Source organism: Scomber japonicus, chromosome 10 (genome assembly GCF_027409825.1).
Source record: "Scomber japonicus isolate fScoJap1 chromosome 10, fScoJap1.pri, whole genome shotgun sequence".
NCBI lineage: Eukaryota > Metazoa > Chordata > Actinopteri > Scombriformes > Scombridae > Scomber > Scomber japonicus.
Window position 1 is genome coordinate 14286274 of NC_070587.1, and position 12646 is coordinate 14298919.

Below are 12646 nucleotides of genomic sequence, written 5' to 3' on the forward strand. Positions count from 1 at the left end.
ACCAATTTCAACTAAATTGAAAATGGTATAGAAAGTATTATGGGACTGTAAATTCTAAAAATAAATGCTTGCATGATTTGAAATGCTACAATTTGATAAAGACAGAGTATTCGAAATATGTTTGGGTAAAAGCCATCTTAAGAAACTAGCCTCTTCATTTTTCCGCTCACCTCTGAAGTGTATGTTTATATGCTGAAGTGAAACAACCTTTCAGACTGATAAAAGAGCTGAATAAAGATACAAGGACTCATTGCAGTGTTTAAAGACTACCTGTATTGCTACAGACAAATTACGAGATTCCCTTTTCCTCACTGTAATTCACAAAAACATAACATTTTTTAGCTTACTGTAGTTTGGCAGATCACAGAGAGAAGGAATAATAAGTCACTTTCACAAGCTTTGATTGACAAAACATCTGAATTATTTTAATTAACGGTCACTTAAGAGTAAAATAAATTAAACATTTTCAATTTTGTTTGTTACTCTTCCTTCTCGTGGAGAGAAGCCCGCACACACTTGCGCATGTAAAAAGCAGTGAGGGCACTGCAGCAGGCAGTGAAGATGAAGAGTGCAACGGCATCGTGTGCAACGGCATCGTGTGCAAGATCGCCGTGGAGACGCTCATAGAAAGGGCGCCGCTCTGTGAAGTCTGTTCGGAGCGCTTCGATCTGCGTCAGGGTGCACACCACCACGAACACATGAAAGATCTGGTGGCCCTGCCCAATGAAGTCACATTTCCCAGGGAACAAACTCTCTGGGTGAGGGCAAGAGAAGAAATAGGCGCCGATTAGGAAAAAGAGCACGTGGTAAAAATGGTATGGGACGATTGGGTCAGAGCAGCCGTCCCGGTAGCAGCTGTAGATTCGGTGGACCACAGGGCTTATGTCTAAACAGTAAGCCAAAGCTGAGGGCACCACTTGGAAAAGCTTGTGGGCAAACTTGGGCAGCTCAGGACTGGCATATTTGCCATAGCAGCAGCCGAAGCAAGTGAGCCAGGCCAGGAATGCTGCAGCAGGTAAAAAGAGCCCTTGCACTATACTGTGCCACTCTTCCTCTATGGCATAATAATAGTGTGCCAGGGCACTGCCATACTGATAGACAGCAACCCCCACGTAGTCGAGGAAGTAGAAGGTGTAGTGGGAGAGCTCAGACTTGGCAGAGAGAAGATGCGCGAGGGCGCTGAAGGAGAGGTAGGTGAAGGCTGCCAGGAGGACAATGAAAAGAGGCTGAGCGTGAGGGTCTCGCAAAAAATCTGCCGTCTGTGAGATCTCCTGCCACTTCACCAAGATGATAAAGGCCGCCAGCAGATGGGTCCACACGTTAAGGGTCTCGTTGTGCCTTTGGAAGAGGGTGAGGAAGTAGTAACGCCAGCTTTGGTCCGGCTGTCTGTAACCAGTGAGGATGTGACGCTCTTGGAACACCCAGGGAACATCAGACACCTTCACAGTGCAAGGCAGAGTGGGGAAGGCCGACTCCAGCAGCTGAGGGATCTGACGCAGCTGCTGCGCGTTGATGAACAGGCGACCAATCTGCTCCATGACCACCGTCGCCATGGCAAACTGTGGGCGGGAGAGGAGGATTGAAAGAATGAACGAACAGTCAGTTAGTCAATAACTATCTGGCTTTGAGATATTGTCATCTCCAGGTCTTTGTGTGTATAAATGTGCGCTGCAAACACCACCACTACAACTAAACAAAGACATAACACAGTGCGTTAGCCATATGAACACAAAATGAATCACCAACAATTTGGAAAATCAATAAGTTATCAGGCAAAATTGTCACATATTCTGTGGCTGCAGACATGGGCACTTTTCTGTTTTATATTTAATATATTTTGTTTAGTACAGCTGACAAAACAAGCAATTTAAAGGAACCACCTGAGGCACTGGGAAACTGACAGACATTTTGATTTGTTTGGTTACGTGTTTTAGACTAAATGATAAATTGTGGTTGACAAAGTAATTTTTGTTGCAACTCTAAATTACGATAAATGAAAAGTCTTTGACTTGAAATGTCACATACATGAAAGGTAGGATGCATTTATTCTCAATTCTGTTTAGGTCTCCACCAAGTGCAAAAATATCCAGCTCTTTGGATCTGTGAATATTCTCAGTCATCTTAATCATCATGTATGTAGCAGTGCTGAGTCAAAGGCAACTGTGATTTAGATAGTCAAAGGCATTTTGTTTCTCATCCAAAATGCTTTATCAGAACTCAAGAAGCCTTCTGCATGAAGGTTTTCTTCAGAGACCTTTTGGATGAGAAGCAAAACAACATCTTCAACAATATAAAGCAAGTGAGTTGCCTTTGATTTAATACTTCATAGTACTACATAGTGATTGGCAGGTAGTGAAGAGTGGATTTATCTCTTTGCTTGTTTTTGCTAAAGACAGCTGCCAACTGCTGCAGGAAATGAGGCTGACAAGAGTGGAGTTGTGAGCCGTAAAACCTAAACAATGATCCAAAATAGACTAAAAAGCTTCAGATTAATGAACGGCAGTGTTGTTGAAAGTTCTCTGCATGACTGACATTGAGAGAAACCACTTTTACATTACACATGAAGTTGGAATTATGCTTGACTACAGAGTAGGGATGGGGTTCGATAGCATTTTATCGAATTCAAATCCCTTATAGGACTGAGTTTACCATTCAATGTCTTCCAACAAATAACTAAATGCTGAAGTATATACAACTCAATTAGATGTGATTACCTATTGGTGACTCAGAAAGCTGAAACAATTTTTAGTGGCATCCTAATTAATGTTGACAACCTGTACAACCTGAAAATGAGGCTAGCAATATATGAATGTACTTGACACAGTCAGCTGCCTGCTGTACTTACCACTTAGCCACTTACATTATATACTGAAAGTTCTAATTCAGGTGTATTAAGTTGAGCAAATTAAAATGTTAAATCAAAGTTAAACTGTGAGTTTCCTAAATTCGCCAGTTAAGAGTTGCCACATCGTTGGTCCCTATTGAACAGCAGCACACATTCAGTTCACTGGTGGTTGTACAGGGCTGTTATGTGACTCACAAACCATCTTTATCTGAATACAGACACAGAGAGTACATAAACCACAGAACAGCCAAACATTTTAGTCATAATGGAATAAATGTCCATTAGCAACAGCTGATCTAATGTGATGATGGTCACTTTAAGGAGTGACAGAAGCAATAATGTTTTCCATTAGTCTTTGCTAATAAAAGATTGAGGGCAAAATTTGCTTTTCTGTCCAACAGCAAAATGGATAGCGATTTTGCCAATTTTATAAATTTTAGAAAGAACTAAATAGATTATCGCTGTTTTTTGGAAAAGAACATTTTACCAGCATTTGGCCAGCATAGTGCTACTTATATGTCATGATTGCAGCATGTATAACAGCACTGACACATTTGTCAAACCTGACCTGTGGATGATTTAGATGCAATATTTACACTGCATTATGTCCATTTGCTTATTTACTTATTTTTCCTTTTCAAATATAGAGTAACTTGAACAGGTCTTTAAGAAAACACAAGACAGGAGAAAAGATGCCTACACCTACAATGCTTTGCAACAAATATAGATGTTCGTGTTTGTTGACACATTACTGGACATTTTGCAGATTTTGTCTTCGAATCGGAATTTGAGCGCTCTCTACGTAGAATACAATCTGGATTGATATCCATTTAAAATCACATTAATTTGATGTGCTCACTCCATATCTTTCAGGTTCATGCACTTTGCTTCCCAGAGATGTGGGCAGGGCGGAGAGCAAGGGCAGCGGTCTCACAGAGACCAGGCTGTGTGGGATGAACACAGGCCAGGGTTCAGGAGGAAAGGCGTGGAGTGATGAATGGGAGGAGATTACGTAACATAACCCATAACCGACGTCCACACCCTGTTTCCAACAAGGATTGCTATCCTTTGAAATATTTATACGTGAGTGAAATGCTCGATTATAACCAGAAGAGATATTTCAGTGTGTAGCCTGTGTGTTAGATACGGGCCTATATGGGCCTGTTGCAGTGAATTCCCACAAGCAATTGCTTTAAATCTGCACCTGATCGACATACCTCTTAAAAACTGAGATCCTCTGTCCGAAATTTATTTGCATTCAGCCTTCTTCCGAGCATCGGGGCTCGTTTCAAATCGCCATGTGCATCACAAACCTCGGCTGTGTGCTGAATTAGGAAGATATCGCTGCACATTAAGAACAACTGTCCGGGTTTAGCGTTTGAGGCGCATCTGAGCGTATTTCACCCTATTCCACTTTATCATATTTACCGGAAAAAAAATCACACAATAACACTAAATAACACCCACAAGTGCACATACCTGTAGATGGTAGACTCAATCCAAAGTCTTAATTTTAGCAGTCGACGAATGATTCAGAGCCGGGCAGAATATTAATAACATTGTTTAACGGGAGAGACGGAGAAAGGATGACGGTGAAGACAGCAGCGCCTGGCTGGCGGCTCTCACCACTCAGATGCTGGGAGGACACGGAGGCATTGTGACAGACTGATCTTCTATCCAATCAGTAAACACGGCGCGGCTCTTTTCTACGGCCGCACGCATCGTTTCGACCAATAGCCGCTATCGCCTGGCCGAACAGCCCATCCACCCTGCACAGGAAATCTTCCACTGCCATATGAATGTATGGCACTTCCATGAGGCATTTCTAACAGATAACCTGTTGGTTATTAATAAAATATAACAAATAACATAAATAAATAACATGATATAATGATATTGTTACATTCAGCAAATTGGATTATCTGTGACTAATCAGTGCTGACCTGACTAACCCCCCCAAAAAATGCTATGAGAATTTACTAAGATCAGATGTAGAGCATGTCATCATCCTGTGGACCATGAATTGGACCCACACAATGTTGGAGTTCCTACTTTCAAATGTGGTTTAGAGTCCATATTTCACATATTTTTCGATTGTAGTCCCCAGATGTTACATAATTCCCCTTAAATTAAAACATATATTAAAATAGTTGATTATCATGCAGAGCAATATTAAAAAAGAAAATATTAATGTTAGCAAATACTTTGTATGAGTCAGGACATTGTCAGGTACTAACTAAAATCAGAAGGACACAACACACAGCAGCAAAACAAGAAAATGAGGACTATTATTAGAATGATGTAGTAAAATGTACAACACAAACATGCATTTTTCTGTCAGTGCTTTGGCTTCTAAGTTGCCTTCTCATTTTATCAAAATGAGCAAATTTGCTGCTTGTCTACTGTGGTCAAAGCTATTTTATGGCCTCTGCCTACCATTGGTTTGCGTTCCATAACAATGTGTTCTTTGTTGAACTTAACCCTAACCCGAGATCTACATTGTTTCTTTATTTAAGCCAACCCACTCAGTGCATTTTCCCAACAGATTCATTCCGGGTGTTCCTACAATAAAGATAAATACGTTTTATCTACTTTAGGATGATCTGTGTCTTAACCTGAGTAAGGCCATCTTCTGAGAACATGAGCAACAAGTGTCAACAGAAGCTCAGAACATCACTGATAATATAGAAAAAAAACACAGTGGAAGCTGGTAATACCTTTGTAAAGGAAAAGCCAGGAAAAGTCCTGATCGTGAGTAAGAATCCAAAACTCCAGCAGAGGCTGAGAGATGGGTCTTGGAGACCAGCCAGCCTTAGTCCCCCGTGCTGTCAGACACTCAAGGAACACAGCACTATGGGACAAGCTTGGCTGGTGAGTACAACAGTTTCCTCCCAACACATGACAAAGACGGGATTGTGTCCGTCACAAACAGCTAACACAAACAGCTATGTGTAAACACATTTGGACAAACATTACTATACTGTGTACAAAGTGTAAATATCACTAATTCACTTGAAAAACAAGAAATATTTCTTGTGTTGTGTGTAAGTGCAGTATGAACTTTATTTATTTGTTTCACTGATGCAATATGAAAATGGTTTATTCATGAGTGCAGTTGTGTGTGACTACTATGCATGTAAACCATGTGAAAACATGTTATAGTATTTTAGAGTACAACTTCTGCAGGAAGTGGGACTGAAGTTGGAAATTTGCAGTAGCTATGATCTCTGTATGCAGAACATCAGTACTTCCAGTTGTTTGTAACAAGAGGAAGTGCTACTTTGTTAACTTGTATTGTCTATATGAAATTAACTGAATAAAATAAAAATAAAAATAAGCTCCACATGCTGTGAAACTGAAATAAAAGCAGGTTGAGAAGCTTTAGAGAAATCAATGTGCATGTATACACAGTTGCTCTGTAGTCCACACTGAATGAATGGCATTTCAAACAAGGGTGACAAGCTAGACACTGACTGCAGACCTGTAGAAATGTGAGCAAGTGTAAACTTGTATAGCTCTGACCGGTTTTCTGACTAGTTACATAAAAGTCAGAAGACTGGGCAGGTGCTCGAGTGGTTATAGCGCATGCCACATCTGCAGCCGACCTGTCTACTGTTAAATAATCTCTTTTTTAAAGAAAAAAATCTTAAAAAGTCAGAAGATTGTCATTGTAAAATGACATTAATTATAATCACCTAAAGTGGGTCTGTGCTGCTAAATTGTCTATAGATATTATTCAGGCATTTAAAGCTCCAAACCCAATGGCCATATTCACTACAAGAATGTGTGGGAATGCAATTACTCAGACAACTTGTAACAGTCAGTACTGTTAACTGCTTAAACATGATGACATCCACACTTAGAGTACAAGGGTGACATTCAGAGCTGTGTCCTGTCACACTTTCTTGTACTAATTAAAGCATATTGGTGTGCCTACAATTCAGACATTGCAGGTCAGGTGAATTTGAAGATAATTTGGCAACATAGTCAGTGTAAACGTGTGAATATGTTTATGTGGTATCAAAATGATAGGGGTGTTTCCCTACTTTGAAGAATACCCAGAAATAAAGATGGTTAACACTGAGGAAAGATGGTTATCCACGTCTATTATCACATAATCGGCTTGTGACCGCTTAAAGTGAAGCTGTCTACTTATGACACATTGTCATTGGTTTCATGTATATGGGTTATTAGCTCAACCAAAGTGACTTTGTCTCGGTTTTATTTAAATATTTCTATACATCATTTAGAGATACAAAAGATCCTCCTCCTCCTTAGTGGATTCACTTGATCATTCAAAATAGCAGTTCCCGACCTGTTTAGCATATTACCCCAGACTATAACCTCACTGTGCACTTGATTTGTGAACACTTTGACCATTTGTCTTAACTGAAGGAGCACAAGTAGAGAGAAAATTATTTTTTGTCTTAGTGACCCTTCAGGTTTTTTTGAGAATCACTGCTTCGAAGTCACAAAACAGTTAGTAAGATTATAAAGCTGCCACTAGGTGTCAGCAGTGTATCAGTATTACTAAACTACTACAGGACGTGCCATATGATGACTCTGTACTCTTACATTAAAAGTATGCCAGCCTTCATCTCATGATACAGAAATAAATCATTTTCATTCAATCATTGATTCATTCAACATACATCAGGGCAGAAAACGTTTAAATTGTGGACATCAACTTTAATGGGAGAACCACGTACAGCTTATTCAACCTTGCAAACATTATCAACAGTTTAGAACAGTATTATGAGACGTATTCAGCATATTAAACAGTATTTAGTACATTAACCAATTTATTACAATGTAATGCCTCCAAAACATATACTTTTTCATACCACAAAAAATAATCAGCTGCCGAAGGGAAATCTAAAGAAAAAAGTAAGGAGAAATTACCCTATATCCACACCATCAAAACTAACACATCAAACAATACCATATAAGTGTCAGTTAAAAAAATATAAACTTATCTTTGGAGATGTAAAAACTTTTCCAGATTATGATCAAATTAATTCTCGCTTTGTGTCATTGTCTCCTTGTTTTTCTTCACTTCTTCAAGCTTCTTGTCCTGTTTGTGTTTAAAGACAGAAGAATCACATTCATTCATTTTTTCTCCAACATAAAAGATGAACATGAGGCCAATATGCCATTAGGAGCTTACCTTCTCCTTGAATTTCTCATTGAGCGCTGCCATTCGTGCGTTGCGGTTCTCTTTGTTTGCCTCCATTTTCTGATTGAGTTTCTCTTGTGCCATCTTGCTAAAGTTGCAGTTTTCATCAATGGCCTTCTGGAGGACCTCCTTCTCATGCTCACGCTTCTCAGCAAGGTGTTTCAGCACTTCAGCCTCATGGCTCTGACAAAATGAAAGAAGAGTTTACTGAACCTGAATCCTAAACATGTGTACTCGTGGTCATTTTTTAAAAACATCTGTGAGCAATTACCTTGCGTCTCTCTTCTGCAGCTACCAGTTTCTTCTTAATCTCATCCAGCGATGTTTCCTTTTTTTTAAGAGGGGACAACGGAAATTCACCCTTGGCATCAGGAGTTGAGGGTCTCAGGATGAGCTCGAATGCATGACCTGAAGCACGCTTGTTCAGCTCCTTAAATTGGATGTCTATAAAACAGGACATTTGTTAGTGCTGACTAGTAAAATGGATGGTCAAGCTTTGGCAGATCTGTGATAGAGTGACAGAGACAAAGAACATAGAATTTTATTCCAATATTAGAAATGGTTGTTTTTTACAAACAATTAACTGATTAACAAAACTGTGTTCAATTAAGCAGTGCTACACAAAGATAGGGCCTCCACAGAGATTCATTGTCCGTTTGAAGATAATTGGAAGAGGTTAAACTGGCTTTCTGCTACCTTTTAGGGGTCACTGCTCTGTCAGAGAGGTCAAAAGAAAACAATAATCTAGACAGTTTTGTGGCGTCATCTTGCGTTTCCAATTAAGTAGAAATTAAAGTAAGATGTGACAAAACAAAGACTGTTTTTCAGCATTGTACAAGTTACAGATCACTGCTGCAACATGTAGCACCAACCACATCAAAGAACTCCAGTTACTGGTAAATGTGTCAAACATGTATTTGAGTGGTTATATGGTTTCAGAAGTCTTCAGTAATTTCACTTTGCAATGTTTTTCTGGTGAGAAGCTTTTCTGATTTAGCGGTTAAATGCTGATGTTTTTTGTTTTGTTTTCGTTTTTACAGTACAGACCTCTGTCAGAATGAAAGTGTATTTACATTTTATTTTAAAAGGCATTCATTTTGATTTTAAAATGTTTTTTAAATATTGTTGCATTCATAAAAATATTATAATCCACATATTTGCAGTTTACACCCACCTCCACTGACTTCCATTTCAGCAGAATTGTTGATTGTAATACCACTAGAGGGAAACATAAAGATATAAATTAGTATCAAGAAATACATGTTTGATTGTACATAACTTGGGTCAAATCAAAGGGTGATGTGCTATTTTTGCAGAATGTCTATGATCTGACAGAAGGAGCAGCACTGCAGCCATAATAACAGCTCATGTTTTGACAGATCATTGGTCAAGCATGCAAAAAAATATTACTCTTCTCCTGTTTTGGCCCACACAATCAAAACACACATTGCTTTGGGCACACAAAGCCAACATGATAACCTCAGATTATTTCAAAAATACATTTGCTTTAGTCATTTATTTGACTGGTCACACATGTGGATGCAGCAGTTCATCCTCTCAGTATAAATAAGAATTACACAGCAGCAGTTGCTTTATAGTTGCAAATCATACTGGTGTAACGTTACATAACCTGTTACCAACATGACATAACAAAACAAGTTCTCTGTCTTACTGTCTCAGCTACTATACAGTGTTAGCGAGTAATAATGACACAAAGACAGTTTCTAAAAAGGCAAAAGTGCACACACAATGTACATTTCTACAAGATATGTTATAAAAATGGCGGGGGCGCGGCAAAACAAACGGAAAAGTACCTTACTAACACCCCCCCCCCCCCCACCGCCCCGCCCCCCACCACACACACACACACACACACACACTTAGAATACCAGAGCAAAAACATAAACTTGGAAAAGTACTTTAAAATGATAATGATAAGTCAGTTTTCCAACTAATAGTAAGAAACATAAGCATCAACCACCAAAGTCAGCTAGCTAAACATACTACGGTGTATGGTGGTCATGATTACATAATATCGACTAAAACAATACAACTTATTGTAAATAAACGTATTGGCTTAACGTTATAGTATATGGGAAGATGTTACAATACAATAAATTATATGCCTATTATATACTGATAAATGCGACCTGTTTTTAGTGTATTTTCAAAAACTGTTTAAATTTTGATGAATTGCACATCAACGGCCATGTCAACAAAGTTCGTTAACATCTAAAATTGACTTAAGTGAAGCTGAACCGAACTGTAAAGAGGGAAAAAAGAAAAAAGGTGTGTGAATTTACCTTCCGTCTATCAGCACTAACACTGAATAGACTGAAAGCCTGGTTAAAATTTTGCATAAGAGTATTGTTCTCACCGTCAAGTGCTTGCGCTTGAAGAGCAGACCTCCGCCAACTTCTCCTTCTCTCTATTCAAGCCGTCGACTTCTGCCCCTTCGCGCGAAAAGCTACTGACTTCATACATCATCAGCGCGGTTTGTTTTCATTGGTCCAAATCAACCAATCACAGACACTGTCGAAGCTGTAAGCGCCAGGAGTGTGACAGGATAAATAACAGACAAAGCTGGCACAGAGCCCCCCCCCCTCATGTTAGAGCAACACCTGCCAGAATACACCATGCGTTCATCTAACGTTTTCATAGACCTGACATATTATGTGTATTTTAAGTCACTGTCTGGTGATAAATATGCAATCCAGCAGGGTTGGGAAGGTTACTTTCGAAATGTAATAGGTTACAGATTAATAGTTACCTTATTTAAAGTATAATAAGTAATGTAACTATTTAAATTAGCCTACTTAATCAAAGTAATGCAACTTCTTACTTTTTGATTACTTTTCTTATTTTCTAATGAATGTTTTAAACTGTTAGGGTAAGTGTACCCATTAAGCCCACCAAAATCTAAGTTCAGGTGGTTTTCATGGATACTGACATGATGTATAAGGGAGATCATTTCTTATAAAGCAAGATTTCTCTCTCATTTGAAATGTATTCATTGGTTCATGTAGATTTTGGAATATAAAATAAAGATATCTGATTTTTTTAAAAGTCCAAAGTCTGGCATGGGCTTAATTGGTACTGTAACACCATTTAAGCCCATGTCATGATTTATTTACAAAATATAAAAGATTTAATGTAATGCATTACAGTTACATTCAATTACATAACGCAGTTACATGTAACTAGTTACTTCCCAACACTGCAATCCAGCAAATTGCACCGAAAGAGACTTACCTGTAAATATTATTGGAATGGTACAGCAAGGTGGTCTTGTTAAAACCCTTGTGTGTAGTTGACATTGGCTTTACTTAAAATAGACCCACAGACCTCACCTCAAACATACTATGTGTAAAAATAATGATAAATGTATACCACATATGTAATTAATTAATTGTTCTTCTGGTCTTATTAAAATCAAATATAGTATTTAGTAATGTTTCCCTTTCTCACAAATGTAGCTTCCACATTGATAGAAGTATTGCTATTACACTGAAAAGGGAAATGTTTTCGGAAATGCCGGGCTCCAGAGGGCGGCCCTGACAATCCACCAGACTTGTAGCCAACCTCCGTGGGGTGCTCTTTAGGCTGCCTAAACAGGATTTTGGCATCTTTCACTGTGGTTTTCTTCAACTTTTGTCCCACTGATCGATTGGCAACCATGAACTGCCATCCAGGGGCCTCAGGCGGCCTCACATCCGCGTTTGGGTGGACAGTTCTTCCAGCCTGCAGGTTCACCTCTATGGTGGGCTTAGGCCCTTATAATCACAGCAGCTGAATCAATATGCCACAATTTCCAAGCTTCTTCTCCCCCTTAGGCCTTGCGTGTTGGGCCAGTGGGGACTCCTAATGTACACTTCAGTCGGAGGAGATGATCATTTCCTCAAGGGAAGAAGGTTCCTGTGGGTTTATCATGCTGATGGCTCACTTAGAACCCATTGCTCTCTCCACTTTGCCTTGCTGTTTCCTTCCACTCTCTCCCACTCTCTTTGGTTTTCATTCTTGTTTGACCCTATGGATTTGCCCCAACTGGAGCTCCTGCTCACTTGACTTTTCTGATTTATTTGCACAGTTGATCTGCAACACAGCTTTGACCCATTAGCTTGACAATGACGTGGAAACAAGCTCCACCAGCTGAATAAAAAGCATGGCAAATGTGCTTCAATTGCTGTGCAGCGGGACAAGTGGCCATGTCACAAGGTTAAAACTGAGTAAAATACTTTCAGACACCAGGGCATTGCAGACACGAGAGACAAATGGGAAAGTAATTAATTGTCTATTTATAAGATAAGGCAAAAGGTGCTAGATAAAATATTTTTAAAAAGATGCAGAATGTGTGAACTGCAACGAAATGTAATTACTGTCAGTGAGTCAAATGTTATCCTTAAATCCCAAATAGCTACCTCAAATGACCCAGAGCCATTATATTCAAATACAGATGCTCTGTTGCTCTCTTGTGCCTTCTTTGTTCCAGTTTGGTGCACTAACAGCCACATGGGGAACACTGAAAATTATTTCTGGGATGTCGCACCCTTAGAATGAATGCCTCAAAGGTAAGAGGTTTAGCCAGTCAGATACTATGTCTAGTAGCCCCAGACAAATGCAGTGTG

At 39.2% G+C, this 12646-nt stretch overlaps 2 protein-coding genes across 2 annotated transcripts; both read right to left on the reverse strand.

Annotated features, from left to right (window-relative positions):
• Positions 1-445: 445 nt before the first annotated feature.
• Positions 446-4413, reverse strand: paqr7b (progestin and adipoQ receptor family member VII, b). Its single transcript, XM_053327021.1, has 2 exons — positions 4325-4413; positions 446-1559 (listed from the first exon to the last, which is right to left on the reverse strand). Exon 2 carries the CDS (start codon positions 1551-1553, stop codon positions 480-482), a length of 1074 nt encoding a protein of 357 aa, XP_053182996.1. The 5' UTR covers positions 1554-1559; positions 4325-4413; the 3' UTR covers positions 446-479.
• Positions 4414-7519: 3106 nt separating this feature from the next.
• stmn1b (stathmin 1b) lies at positions 7520-10461 on the reverse strand. The gene is made up of 5 exons (XM_053326724.1): positions 10399-10461; positions 9196-9239; positions 8293-8465; positions 8013-8204; positions 7520-7919 (listed from the first exon to the last, which is right to left on the reverse strand). The coding sequence occupies exons 2-5, from the start codon at positions 9209-9211 to the stop codon at positions 7860-7862; spliced, it is 441 nt and encodes a 146-aa protein (XP_053182699.1). The 5' UTR covers positions 9212-9239; positions 10399-10461; the 3' UTR covers positions 7520-7859.
• Between the last annotated feature and the right edge of the window lie 2185 nt (positions 10462-12646).